We start from the raw sequence: 15223 nt of genomic DNA on the forward strand, positions 1-15223 counted from the left end.
TAAGCGAGTTGAAGATGAGTATTTCCTCAAATGTTCTTGGCAAGCTTTGTTCTCTGCTTGTCTTAAATCACAGTTTAAGTCCGTATCTCATCTTTGTGGCAGTTACTCAAGCTGCTTGTGGGATCAAGTTTGGCTGATGGTAACTTTTAATTCTGTCCATTAAGAATTTCAGTCGCTCTCCTTCCCATTAAAACAAAAAAAAAGAATATCGATTCAGTCTCAGCTCTAGAAAGTGAAAAGCCTCTTCCAGCATTGCCCTCTAAAAGTAGGATAAACGAGCTTCCAAGGGTCTTTTCTTGACTTTTTTTTCTTTTTGAATTTGGTCCTCTCATAATTTCCCAGTGTTTAATCTAGTGCTCTGCGCACGGGAATGACTGAATAACTACTAATCTTAAGCAGCACAGGTCTGCGAGTCAGAAGGTCGTGGGTTCTAATCTTGGCTCTGCCACTTGTCTGCTGCATGACCCTGGGCAAGTCCCTTCACTTCTCCGGGTCTCAGTTCCCTCATCTGTAAACTGGGGAGTGAGACTGTGAGCCCCAAGTGGGACGGGGTCTGTGTCCAACCTGACTTGCCTGCATCCAACCCAGCGCTTAGTACAGTGTCTGGCACGTAGTAAGAGCTTAACAGATACCATTATTTTTTATTTTTAAAGGACTCAGTCATGCAGGCAGCTCCGAAGTGACATCTAAATGTTTGAAGTGACACAGATGAGTAGGCAGGATTGGGATGAGTTGTTGGGCCCGGATCAGTCCATCCTTTTTGGAAACTGTAACCCGCAGGCTCTGGGTTTCACCTCAAGGCTCACACTTCCCCCAGCCTCTCCGCACACCCCTCTCCTCTTCTCCCACCGGGCTCCTCCCCGCTTTCTCTGCCCTCTCCCTCTTCAAAACAGAGCCGGCAGCGTGGCCTAATGGAAAGCGCACGTGCCTGGGTGGCAGAGATTCTGGGTCCTAATCCTTTCTCCGCCGGTTGACCTCGGATAAGTCACTTCTCTGTGCCTCAGTTTCCTCAGCCTGTGTGGGGATTCCAGATCTGTTCTCCCTCCTAATTAGATTGCGAACCCCATGTTGGGACCTGATGAGCTTGTATCTACACCAGCGCTTAGCACAGTGCTTGACAAATATCCCGACTCCGCCACATGTCTGCTGTGTGACCTTGAGCAATCAATCAATCAATCAATCGTATTTATTGAGCGCTTACTGTGTGCAGAGCACTATACTAAGCGCTTGGGAAGTATAAGTTGGCAACATATAGAGACGGTCCCTACCCAACAGTGGGCTCACAGTCTAAAAGGGGGAGACAGAGAACAAAACCAAACGTACTGACAAAATAAAATAAATAGAATAGATATGTAGAAGTAAAATAAATAAATAAAAATAGAGTAATAAATATGTACAAAGATATATACATATATACAGGTGCTGTGGGGAAGGGAAGGAGGTAAGATGGGGGGATGGAGAGGGGAACGAGCGATGAAGGGTTAGGGGAGCGAGAGAGTTGGGTTCATTAGAGTGGGTGGTTTTGAGAACATCTGTTTGGTCATCAAGGGTGGGTAATAATAATAATAAATAATAATAATAGTAATAATAATAGTAATGGCATTTGTTAAGCACTTACTATGTGCAAAGCACTGTTCCAAGCGCTGGGGAGGAGACAAGGCAATCAATCAATCAATCCATCTATCGTATTTATTGAGCGCTTACTGTGTGCAGAGCACTGTACTAAGCGCTTGGGAAGTACAAGTTGGCAACATATAGAGACGGTCCCTACCCAACAGTGGGCTCACAGTCTAGAAGGGGGAGACAGAGAACAAAACCAAACATATTAACAAAATAAAATAAATAGAATAGATATGTACAAGTAAAATAGAGTAATAGAGCAAGTCAATTAACTTCTCTGAGCCTGTTACCTCATCTGTAAAATGGGGGATTAAGACTGTGAAGCCCACGTGGGGCAACCTGATCACCTTGTATCCCCCCCAGCGCTTAGAACAGTGCTGTGCACATAGTAAGCACTTAACAAATGCCATCGTTATTATTATTATAATTATTATTATTGTTAGAGAAGACGGACTTCTTTTTTCTACAACTTCCCCTAAGAAAATCCTCGGGGCATGTGGCTCTAGAACTGGGGGGGCACTTCTATATTTGTCAGATTTATTACTCTATTTTGCTTGTATATATTTACTATTCTATTTATTTTGCTAATGATGTGCATATAGCTTTAATTCTATTTGTTCTGACGACTTTGACACCCGTCTACCTGTTTTGCTTTGTTGTCTGTCTCCCCCTTCTAAACTGTGAGCCTGTTGTTGGGTAGGGACACTCTCTATACCTTGCCGACTTATACTTCCCAAGTGCTTAGTACAGTGCTCTGCGCACAGTAAGCGCTCAATAAATACGATTGAATGAATGACAGACTCTAGAGAGCTGCCAGCGGTCTTGGCGATGAAGTTGATGGTGGTGGCGGCAGGCAAAGTGGTTTTTCTTCTTCACCCTCATGGCTTCCAAGTCTCCAGGAGTTCTGATTGTTGCAGGGCTGATGGAAGCAGCAAGCTCAGCAGAGGCGGCAAAGAGGCCGTAGCCCCCCTGAGACATTGAAGTAACCCCAGGGACCCTTATTTATCTAATAAAGAGCTCTGGGTTCACCCAATTTTATTCAGTGTTCAGCCCTGCCACAGTCCTCTAGAGATTCAACCCTGGTAAAATCATCGAAGGCCAAAGAATAGTCTAAAGTATTTGCTTTTCTCTCATTCATTCATTGTCGTATTTATTGAGCGCTTACTGTGTGCAGAGCACTGTACTAAGCGCTTGGGAAGTACAAGTTGGCAACGTATAGAGACGGTCCCTACCCAACAACGGGCTCACAGTCTAGAAGGGGGAGACAGACAACAAAACAAAACACGTGGACAGGTGTCAAGTCGTCAGAATATGAAAAATAGCTGTTCAGGCTTCTCAAAACTCTGGAATAAGGGTGATTTATTTCTAGATATGGAACTTCCTAAAGATCCTGGTTTTCTTATGTATCTTCCCAGACTAAGCCCCTCCTTTCTTCTTCTCCTACTCCCTTCTTCTTCGCCCTGACTTGCTCCTCTGTTCTCGCCCCCCTCCCAGCCCCACAGCACTTCTGTACAAATCTGTCACTTATTTATATGAATGTCTGTCTCATCCCTGCAGTGTGACCTTGGGCAAGTTACTTCACCTCTCCGTAAAATGGGGATTGAGACTGCGAGTCCCACATTGAACAGGGACTGTGTCCAGCCCGATTTGCTTATATTGCTTATATCCACCCCAGCGCTTCGTACAGTGCCTGGCACATAGTATGTGCTTAACAAATAGCACAGTTATTATTATTATTGTGATATCAGTGGTATTTGAGCGCTTTCTATGTGCAGAGCAAGTACTAAGCGCTTGGGAAAGCACAATAAAAGCACACATTATTGTTCGCACATTTTTTTCCCTAACATTTCTTCTGAAAGGGTGAGGATGGGAAATCTAAAGCCTCAATTCCACCACTCCCGTTCAGGCTTCTCTGCCCAGAAGCAGCGTGGCTTAGTGGAAAGAGCACGGGTTTGGGAGTCAGAGGACTTGGGTTCTAGTTTCGGCTCCGCCACTCATCTGCTGTGTGACCTTGGGCAAGCCACTTCGCTGTGCCTCGGTTACCTCATCTGCAAAATGGGGATGAAGACTCTGAGCCCCACGTGGGACAACCTGATTACCGTGTACCTACCCCAGCCCTTAGAACAGTGCTTGGCACATAGTAAGTGTTTGACTAATGCCATCATTCTTATTCTCTGTTTCTACTTCTGCTCTTTAAGAAACGTCGTCAACCTCCCTAGGCCGTCTGAGCCTGACCGTTGTGGGTAAAAGCTGGTCTTCTCTTCAGTCGCAGGTTCTCCATCCCGCCCCACAAACCAAAGCGTTCAACGGCCGAACACCTGCCCAGCCTCCTCGTCAGGGAAACCCCAGGCAGCTCCGGGGCAGCAGCCGACCCGGCCCAGGGCCCCGGTTTCGCATCCGTCGGATCCAGCGGTACAAGAAGGTATCTGAGAAGTTTAGCCGCTGCGCTGTTGAGACCTTCTGCCAGACCCAACTTCTAAAGCCACCCGATCGCCCTTGCTGTAGTCATCAGCGAGCAAAATTGTCCCGTGGGTGCAGAGGCTGAGCAGGCTAAAACTCGTCCTGTGTTACTCTACCCTGATTTCGTAACAGGCAGCTCAGAATTATGTACACATCTGGGGTGACGGTCCACAGGAAGCAATGAAGTCTTTGCGCTCTCATTTCTGGCCAACTCATTATTTTGGAGCGCAGCGTCATTTCACAGATCGGCTGTGGCAGGCTCAGAATCCGCACTTGTCCCTTGTCATATAATAATAATAGTGGTAACGGTGGTATTTGTTAAGCACTTACTATGCGCTACACACTGTACTAAGCGCTGGGATAGATACGAGGCAGTCATATCAGATGATCTGATTGGACACAGTCTGTTGTCCCTCACGGGGCTCACAGTCTTGAAGAGGGGGAGGAGGTATCATCGGACAGGGAGATGGCAGCCGATGAGGGAATGCCTCTGGGATCCAGGCCCGGCCTCTCTCCCGCTCCCTTTAAACACTTCCCTGCAAAATCCAGTTGCCATCGAAGAGTCCTACCAAAAGAGCTTTCTCTGCCGAATAGTTTAGCGTTGCTCTGTAGCGTCAGCAAGTTGACTTCTCCTGCAGACCCTCAGTTTCTTAGCGAAGGCCAAGCCCCGTGACCAGGATCCATCTGTGTGGTTTAAACTCTTGGAACTCGAGCCAGGAAACGTGAGTGTTGGGTCCAAACTGCGAGTGTCATATTTTTTTTTTTCCACTCATTTCAACAAACTTCTAGTACTAGGTCAATCTTCAGTTTTCCTGCCTCAATTTAAGTAGTGATTGGATTTATTAGGCGCTTTCTATGGGCAGAGCACTGTAGAAAAAATGCTGGGAGAGAATCCCCAAGTGGGAATTAGACATGGTCACTGTCCCTTGGGGGGCTCGCACCTGGAAATGAATGTCGGGCAGACCAGGGAAGAAACCCAGGTAGCTCTGAAAATGGGGTAAGATATTGGGGAAAAAAGCCCAGGTCTCTGCATCCGAAAAGAGATCAGGGTTTTGCCCAGGTCATTTTGTAGACAGTAACAGGTAAAGCACCTGGGAGAGGGAGGGAGAAGCAGCATGGCCTGAGAGAAAGCATGGGCCTGGCAGTTGGAGGACTGGGTTCTCATCCCACCTCTGCCAGTTGCCTCCAGGGTGACCCTGGGCAAGTCACTTCACTTCTCCATGCCTCAGTTTCCTCAACGGTAAAGTGGGAATTAAATACCTGTCCTCCTTCCTACTTCCTGTGAGACCCAGGCGGGACAGGGACTTTGTCCGACCTAATGAACTTGTACCTACCTAATCATTCATTGTCATATTTATTGAGCTCTTACTGTGTGCAAGGCGTTGTACTAAGCGCTTGGGAGAATAAAGTATAACAGATACATTCCTGCCCACAACGAGCTCACAATCTGCCCCAGTGCTTAGGACAGTGTTTGACACATAGTAAGCGTTTAACAACACCCATAACCAATGCGGTCTAGAGAAACGTACATAAAGAGCTTAAACAGAAGGCAGTCGGTGTGTCTGTCTTGGAACTAGACTGATGATCTGCATGTCACCCATCTTTCTCTCGTTTTCTCCTGTCACATCGGTGCCTATTTCAGTCACTTTCCATTTTCCTTCTTCCCATTGTTCTTTCTAATCCCCTTTCCTCGTTGACCATCCTGCCTCGTTCTGAAAATTACCCTCACCTCCAGTTCCAATGGGAAAAGAACACAGCCTTTTGGTCCTTTTCCATTTCACTAAACCTGCCTGTACAGGAAAAGCATTCTTGGCCAGGAACGACGGCTCTGACTTGTCCGTAAAAGTCACTTGAGAAGATCATTTAGGAAAAAGGATTGTTTTTTAGGTGGGGAGAAGGCGGTTTTCGTTTTTTGGCTGGAGGAGATGCTTTCTGCTTGGTGAAGGGAACTGCTCTGCTAGTCATCCTGGTGTGGTTGGGATTGCTTGTTGATTTATTTTCTTTAACGGTATTTGTTAAGCGCTTACTATGTGCCAGGCGCTGGGATAGATGCAGGCTCATCAGCTTGGACACAGTCCCTGTCCCACACGGGGCTTACAGTCTTAATCCCCATTTTACAGGTGAGGTAACTGAGGCTCAGAGAAGTATTCACTGGGCTTCTCTCCTCCTTTTAGTGTCTGAGGCCAAATGGAGTCCCAGAGCAGAAAGGAGAGATTCTCTAGTATCACCTCAAAAATCTTTTTGAAATCTTGAAGTTAGGCAGGCCACTATCATAAGGGATTTGTTCCCCGAAGATCAGTTTTATTTATTTCCTTGGGTGGTGGTGTCTGGGCAACAGAAAGATGGTTTTCACTAAGCAGCCCCCCAAAAATGGTCTCCTAGAGGAAATCCCCCGAAGGGCTTAAACAGAAGCATAAGCAGAAACAGTGTGGCCTAGTGGAAAGACCCCTCTCCATCCCCCCATCTTACCTCCTTCCCTTCCCCACAGCACCTGTATATATGTATATATGTTTGTACATATTTATTACTCTATTTATTTATTTATTTTACTTGTACATATCTATTCTATTTATTTTATTTTGTTAGTTCGGTTTTGTTCTCTGTCTCCCCCTTTTAGACTGTGAGCCCACTGTTGGGTAGGGACTGTCTCTATATGTTGCCAACTTGTACTTCCCAAGCGCTTAGTACAGTGCTCTGCACACAGTAAGCGCTCAATAAATATGATTGATTGATTGATTGAAGACCCTGAGCCCGCGAGTCAGCGGATCCAGGGTGTAGTCCCGGCTCCGCCACTTGCCTGCTGTGTGATCTCGGGCAAGTCCCTTCAGATCTCGGTGCTTCGGTCACCCCATCTGTAAAATCAGGATTAAGACTGTGAGCCCCACGTGGGGCAGGGGATGCATCCAGCCCAATTTGCTTGTCTCTACCCCAGTGCTTAGTACAGTGCCTGGCACCTAATAAGCACTTAACAAGCACTACAGTTATTATTACAATAAAAAAGAATTAGCAGACACCGTTCCCTGCCCATAACCAGCATGGCTTAGTGGATAAAGAGGATAAACCCCGGCTCCTCCAATTGTCAGCTGTGTGACTTTGGGCAAGTCATTTAATTTCTCTGCACCTGTTCCCTCATCTGTAAAATGGGGATTAAGACTGTGAGCCCCCGATGGAACAACCTGATCACCTTGTAACCTCCCCAGTGCTTAGAACAGTGCTTTGCAATCAATCAATCAATCAATCAATCGTGTTTATTGAGCGCTTACTCTGTGCAGAGCACTGTACTAAGCGCTTGGAAAGTACAAGTTGGCAACATATAGAGACAGTCCCTACCCAACAGTGGGCTCACAGTCTAAAAGGGGGAGACAGAGAACAAAACCAAACATACTAACAAAATAAAATAAGTAGAATAGATATGTGCAAGTAAAATAAATAAATAGAGTAATAAATATGTACAAACATATATACATATATACAGGTGCTGTGGGCACATAGTAAGTGCTTAATAAATGTCATTATTATTATTATTATTATTATTATTATTATTATTATAGCACGGGCTTGGGAGTCAGAAGGTCATGGGTTCTAATCCTCACCCCTCCACTTGTCTGCTGTGTGGCCTTGGGCAATCCATCTCACTTCTCTGTGCCTCAGTTACCTCATCTGTAAATGGTGATGAAGAATGTGAGCCCTGTGTGGGACGTGGACTGTGCCCAACTGGATTTGCTCGTACCACCCCAACGCTTAGTACAGTGCTTGGCGCATAGTGAGCGCTTAACAAATACCGTAATTATTATTATTATTATTACTAGAAGGAGCTTAGAACCACCCACAAGGAGCTTACTCATTTTTAAAAGAAAAAAAAGATCCTCTAATGAACCAACCTGTGTCGGAATTCAAACCTAACACAGGTAGATTTTTTAAAAGCCATTTTAGAGCCGAAGCAAGCTCGGAGTTCGTGAAGAAATCGTAGCCTGTCCTCAGATCTGTCCAGCCACGGCCGAGCCGAGCCAGAGGCCCCCGGCCCCGGAGTCGTCGGGCTTTCCCTGGGGCCCACGGCCACCAGTTCCGGGACCTCAAAAATGAACCCGCAATGCTCAGTTTTGTACCTCGACCGAAGGCCTCATCCAGTGTGATAAATGTTTTATTTGCTCTGCCGCTGAAGCTGGTCTTAAAGAAGTGTCATTGCCAAGCAAAATCTGGCTCCCCGGTGTGAAGTAGGATGACGTAGCAGATAGGGCACGGCCCTGGGAGTCAGAAAGTCATAGGTTCGAATCCCCGATCCACCACCTGACTGCCGATGACTTCGGGCCAGTCGCTTCACTTCTCTGGGCCTCAGTTGCCTCATCTGGAAAATGGGGATTTAGACTTGGGGGGTGCCACGTGGGTCAGGGACTCTGTCCAACCCAATTTGGTTGTGTTCACCCCAGCCCTTAGTAGGGTGCCTTACTACCGTACAGTCCACAGTAAGCACTTAAAAAAACCCACAATTATTATTGTTTTCATTATGAATTCTCTCACCTAAATGTAAAATGGTGGAAAATAGGGTCACCCTCATGCTTTGTGATCACAAGCGCTTAGCACAGTGCTGTGTACACGGTAAGCGCTCAATAAATACAATTGAGTGAATGAATTCAAGGGAGAGTCTGCTCCATCTTGAAAAAAATTGTAACAAGGTGACTTGTTCCCCAGCATCAATCCAAGATTCGGAGCACCATAGCAAATTATTTCCTGAAAGAAAGATTTCCGGAAACAAAGCCCACTGCTCTCAGAGTAAGATGAGACTTCGGTACTGTGTTTACTCTTTCAAAATGAAGCTTTGATTAGAATCGGTGGTCAAGAAAATAACCCTGACCCCGGCATCACCATTTCAGATCAGCCTACCTATCGTGCTCCCTCCTCCCACCGTGAGGTCCATCACTGATTTCCGAGCTTCTTTCCCTGCCATAGTCTTCAAAGCTCTCTGAAACCTGTGATTTGGGTGGGAGGAGGGGGGGTGGACCTCCATTTTAATAATAGTAATAATTACAATAATTGTATTTAAGTGCCTATTCTGTGCCGGGCACCGTATTAAGCTCTGGGGTGGATACAACCCAGTACGTTGTGGCTATAACTACTAAGCTCTGGGATGATGCAGGTGTCTCCGTGTTGCTGTGTTGTTCAAACCGTGCGCTGAGGCTACTTTGATGTCTTCCAGTTATCTGTTGCCATAGCAGTCCAAGCCCGCACCGGGGTCCCTTTGATCCACCTGGTTCTCCACCACCACAGAGTTCGAAACCCGCTGGGGGAGGGAGACGTCTGGGCGCCACACAACTCCATGCCAGGCCAGAGTTCAAAGCCCATCTGCGGGGCCTTCAGCAGCTAGGCCGTTGCTGCTGCCGGGGCCGCTACTCTATGAGAGAAGGGGGAACAAGAGACGAGAGAATCTAGAGCCAAAAATCCTCCCTTCCGTAAATTCCCACGTGCCTGTTTCTTCTGCCCAGGAGGGCAATCAATCAGTCAATCAATCAATCGTATTTATTGAGCAGAGCAGGGTAGACATTATTTCTTATTCGATCGATCATATTTACTGAGTGCTTACTGTGTGCAGAGCACTGTACTGAGCACTTGGGAAAGTACAGTGGGACAATAAATGGATACATTCCCTGTTGTCAACGAGCTGGCGTCCCCTTCCATGGGCTTAGTACAGGGCTCTGTCTACCGTAGGTGTTCAAGGATTATTGGACCTCCATTGATCATCTGGCTCTTCTGAGCAGGTGAATGATAAAATAATCCAGGCAGGAAGCACCCTGGAAAAAGCTTGGGTCTGAAAGTCATGCGACCTAGCTTCAAGCACCCTGGAAAAAGCTTGGGTCTGAAAGTCATGCGACCTAGCTTCTAAGCCCAACTCTACTCTCTTGCTTATGGTTTGACCTTCACCCCTCTCTCCCTTGGTTTCCTCTCCAGAGGACCTGCGTCATCAGCACCCAGGGTTTTCCCCTCTCAGGTGACTCCCAAATGGTCATCTCCGGTTCTCCAGCCTCTCCCCCGCTCACCAGCTCCTTGGTGTCTCCTCAGACACATAGCATGTCTGAAACTCAACTCGGCTTACTTCCCAAATCCCATCACTGTCATCGCCACAACTGTGCCTTGATCAGTGGTATTTATTGAGTGCTTAACTAAGCGCTTCAGAAGGGACATGGTAAGAGGGTCGGAAGACACGATCTCTGCCCGCGAGGAGCGAGGTCTAGAGGGGGAGGCAGGCAGTAATACAGATGTCTTGTCTTAGGCCACTGAGTCGTCTCCGACCCTTAGCGACACCAGGAATGCCCCACCTCCATCTGCAGTCGTTCTGGTAGTGTATCCGTAGAGTTTTCTTGGTAAAAATACAGAAACGGTTTACCATTGCCTCCTTCCTCGCAGTACACTTGAGTCTCCTCCCTCGACACTCTCCCATGCCACTGCTGCCCAGCACAGAGGAGTTTTGACCTGTAGCAGACTGCCTGCCACTCGCTAGCCACTGGCCAAGCCAGGAATGGAATGGGAAGGCCTCTGCTTGACTCTCCCTCCCATAGCCAAGACTGGTAGAGGACTGGAAACTCTCCAAATATGACCCTGAGGGGAAATACTGATGGACCTATCCATAATTCATTTGTGCCTGCTGTGGAGCTGAAGGTGGAGTGAATATCAGCATGGCTCAGTGGAAAGACCACAGGCTTTGGAGTCAGAGGTCATGGCTCTACCAGTTGTCACCTGTGTGACTTTGGGCAAGTCACTTAACTTCTCTGGGCCTCAGTTACGTCATCTGTAAAATGAGGATTAAGACTGTGAGCCCCCTGTGAGACAACCTGATCACCTTGTAACCTCCCCAGTGCTTGGAACAGTGCTTTTCACATAGCAAGCACTTAATAAATGCCATTATCATTATTATTATTATTATTACTACATCAAGGGCTTCGAGGGTACCGGTCCAAGTACATAGGAAACACAGAAGGGAGTGGGATTAGGGGAAATGAAGACTTGGGGAAGGCCATGTGGAGGAGATGTGCTTTTAATAAGGCTGTGAAGGCAGGGAGAGTGGTCATCCTTCGGATATGAAGAAGGAGGCCAGAGGCGGGATGTGGGCGATGGCTGGTGGTGTTAGACGCGATGGAGTGGGTTGGTGTCGGACAAGTGCGGCGGGTGGGGTGGAGTAGGAGAGAAGAGAGATGCCATAGAAGGGCCATCTTTAACTGCCCTCTTACTCCTCTGTCTCCAGCACCTGCAGATTCATTCTCATTAAAATATCCATCCATCTGCTCCTCCTACCCTGGTTCAAGCCCTTCCCAACTCTTAGGTGTCTGACAGCCTCCTGTACTAGGTCTCCCTGCCTTCAGTCTCTCCCTTCTTCCGTCTCTGCTGTGCAAATGTAGACAAACAGCTTCTGAAAAGTTGATCTGATCGTCTCACTCGCCCTCAAAAAACCTCTAACGGCGCCTTATTGCCTGTCTCATTAAAGCAAAAAGCTCTTAATTATTGACTTCAAATCTCTCCATCAGCTGACTCCTTTCTACTCCTCAAAGTTGGACTGTCACTTCCCTCCGGCCTAACTTCGAACCGTCTCTCGGACTCAGTCGGTTGTATTTATTGAGCTCTTACTGTATGCCGAGCACTGTACTAAGCACCTGGGAGAGTACAGTATAACAATATAACAGACACATTGCCCCTACCGTTAATAGTAGTGGTAGTAGTAGTATTTAATAAGTGATTCCTTTATGCAGGCCACTGCTGTAAATGCTGGGAGAGAATACATAGGTGGCAAATTAGACATGCAGATTTTAATCCACTGCTCATGTCATCCTTTCCATCAGGAACATTCCCCCGCCCCCCTGCACCTTCCACTGAGCCTCCTCCTTCCCTTTCTTCAGAAGCGTCAAATAAACTTACCCTGGTTCCCCTCTCATAACTTCCTTCCCGAGCCACTCCATCCCGTCAACAACCCCACAGCCCCTGTGTTCCCCGTGTATTTCTTGGGTTTCTTCATTTGACTATTTCCTTGCACTTGAGATTTTCTCAATCATGTGGGACAAGTGCCCCGTGTGGGACAGGGACTGTGTCCAACCCGATTTGCTTGTATCCGTCCCAGCATTTAGTACAGTGCCTGGCAAATAGTAAGCGCTTAACAAATACCATGATTACATTATTATTCTCCCCCTATACATTCCCTAGTGCCAAATACAGTGCTTTGCAAAAGATTCAGAGACAGGGCAACTACCAAAAGGAGAACTTTATCAGACAAACATCACATAAAGATGTCTTCAACTTCAGTCTGCACCTACAGCAGTGTTTTTATGACTTGCCGACTTGTACTTCCCAAGTGCTTAGTACGGTGCTCTGCGCACAGTCAGCGCTCAATAAATTCGATTGAATGAATGAATGAACTTAAATGTCTTTTTCCAAGATTGGGTCATTGGCTTTTTCATCTTTAAAGTTGCTTGTATAATTTTGGAGTTTAGAGCATTCTTCTTTATATTTTTAAATGCCCAAACCCTCATGATTTTGAAAGAAAATGCTTTATTTCCCAATAAAGGGAACTTATAGTTGCTGATACAAAGGAGTAGCTTCGAATATTGAACTTTTCCCACTTTTTTTTCCCTAAAAAAAGACTTCAGAACTCCGAGATACAAACTTGGTAGTGTGTCTAGCGTTTCCAGTAATAGTTATGTTTCAGTTTGGTTAGGCTTCAGAGTATGTTTTTCCCAGGCATGAGGAAAATGCAGTTTGGAGTAACTGCTACTACCTGGATTGGCAAAGTTTATTATTAATAATAATAATAGAATAATAATGATGATAATGATGCCATTTGTTAAGTGCTCACTGACCCTTTTTGGGCAGCCTATGTAGGAAAGAGTAGGATTTAATCCCCATTCTACCAATCAGAAGGAAACTGAGGCACAGAGAAGTTGTCACTTGCCCAAGGCCACACAACTGACAAGTGGCAGAGCCGGGGTTAGAATCCAGTTCCTCTGATTCCCAGACTCTTTCTACTTGACCATACTCCTCCTCATTAAACAAATCCCACAATAATTAGTATTATTTCTTCTCCAGATTTAGAGGGAGGATCGAGGGATTGAAGGTTGCAGGGAAGTAGTGTGGCCTGATGGAGAGAGCACAGGCCTGGGGGTCAGAGAACCTGGGTTCTAATCCTGCCTCTGCCGTTAGCCTGCTGTGGATGACCTTAGGCAAGTCACTTAACTTCTCTCTACCTGTTGCCTCGTTTGTAAAATAGGGATTCAATATCTGTTCTCCCTCCTACTCAGGCCGTGAGCCCCGTGCAGAACAGGGGTTGTGTCCAATCTGTATATACTGTATCTCCCTCAATGCCTGGCACATAGTAAGTGCTTATCAAATAACACAACTATTATTATTATTATTATTATTAGCTTTCTCGTCTTGCCAGCATTTCTAATTCTAGACCTAACAGTGTGTAACCTTGCTTCCAAGTACTCTATTTGACCTAATATTTATCCATCCACAGTTATTATTTTTTGCAAATGGGGTTGGGTAACGTATGGATGGTTCCCAGAATTTTGAACAGCGCTGCGTAGCTTTGTTTAATTGGCATGCCATTAATTAAAAATACTTAAAAAGGGTTTGTTGGAGAACATCAAAATGCCTGCTTGAGAATTTAGTGAATCAGAGAAAGACTCATTGGTCCCCTGTGAAAACCTCCAGGAAAAGTAACCCTTTTCTTTTTTTCTTTCAATGTAGGTTCTCTTGTTCAGATTTGTGTTACAAACATGCTTATTTAAAAAATATCCTCACTTCATAATCATTCTTAAATTTTCCCTTTTAGAACAGCTTGAGTACCCCAACAAGATTTTTTTTTAAAAAAAGACTTTATTAATGAAGCAAAACTTGGACTTCCAAATTTCTACCTGATTTGGAGGGGCACACCAGAATTCTCATTGCTTTATTACATGTTTTGTTTCTCTTTTTACAAAATTTGTCTACATTTCCCAAGCCACTTGGAGCTCACTGATTTTTCACCCTCCTTTCCTATTTCTGGCCTCTCCAGAGAAGGGGCTATGGGCCCGCTGACGCTACTATTAATTAGTTGTAGTAGCCGGCCTGCAATTTCCTCCCTTTTAGGTGCCTGCAGGATGGCTTTAAACCAGAACTCGGCTAAATCGTTGGCTTTTTCCACTCCTTCAGCTCTTGTTTTTAGGGAGAAAAGCTAGCTTGGATCAATGTTTTAAGTTTCGAAAAATTGCAGTATGGCCTAGTGGATAGAGTCTGGGCCTGGGACTCAGAAGGACCTGGGTTCTAATCCTGACTCTGCCCCTTGTCTGCTGTGTGACTATGGACAAGTCACTTCGCTTCTCTGGGCCTCATGTACCTCATCTGTCAAAATGGGGATTAAAATTGTGAGTCCCATATGGGACAGGGACTGTGTCCAACTTGATTAGCTAGTATCTACCCCAGCGCTCAGTACATACAGTGCCTGGCACATAGTGTGTGCTTAACAAATGCCATAGAAAAGAAAAAATAAACACACCTGAATTTCTCAAATCAGGAAAAAGAAAATATCAATATTTCCAAAAGCACAGCCGTTTATCAAGTGTTCAGGAACACTGCCCCTGACTTCATTACTCTGGGAAATATTTGTTCATGTGGTTGTAACAAGGCGCACCTGACGCCTAACCCAATGAGCCCAAGTCCCAACTGTTTTGGGGTGTTTTTTTTTGCCAACTGCATACGCTCGCTGTTCTCGATCCGGTAACCTCGATAACGCGCATGTGGGGATCCCCTATGGAATGGCCGAAATTCTCTCCGTTTCGATGCAATGACGTGATTTGATTTCTCATCTTCCCTGTGGGTTTTGACTTGTGTTTGTGCTCTCCCCTTCACAGGCACGCAGTATGGTGGATATATTAATAACCAAGCTAGCTCAGCACCGAATCCCTTGTCCTCAACTTCAGATGATGAGGAAGAGGAGGAGGAGGAGGATGAGGAAGCAGGTCTGCTTTAGCTTTACACTAGTTCTTGATCTTTTCCTGCCCTAGTTGTTTTTTTCTTTTTTTTATTTCCTTCGACTGGGTTTTCAGACTCTGCTTTAAACCTCCCCCTCTCCGCCCCCCGCCCCGCTCCAACCCCCATCCGCCAAAAAACCCTAGAAGTTCAGAAT

At 46.0% G+C, this 15223-nt stretch overlaps 1 protein-coding gene and 1 non-coding gene across 3 annotated transcripts in view; one reads left to right on the top strand and one right to left on the bottom strand.

The window, feature by feature from the left end:
• The window catches only part of SEC24B (SEC24 homolog B, COPII coat complex component), a 109484-nt gene that overhangs the window by 38674 nt on the left and 55587 nt on the right, over positions 1-15223 (top strand). For both annotated transcript variants that reach the window (XM_038755099.1, XM_038755098.1), the window contains 2 exons: positions 3887-4042; positions 14949-15056. In XM_038755099.1, the coding sequence (XP_038611027.1) occupies positions 3887-4042; positions 14949-15056 (264 nt within the window). The remainder of the gene's footprint in view (positions 1-3886; positions 4043-14948; positions 15057-15223) is intronic.
• Positions 10544-10681, bottom strand: LOC119935981. Its single transcript, XR_005453575.1, has one exon. It is a non-coding gene; the product is annotated as a small nucleolar RNA SNORA7 (small nucleolar RNA).

The sequence above is a fragment of the Tachyglossus aculeatus genome, chromosome 12, assembly GCF_015852505.1.
Source record: "Tachyglossus aculeatus isolate mTacAcu1 chromosome 12, mTacAcu1.pri, whole genome shotgun sequence".
NCBI lineage: Eukaryota > Metazoa > Chordata > Mammalia > Monotremata > Tachyglossidae > Tachyglossus > Tachyglossus aculeatus.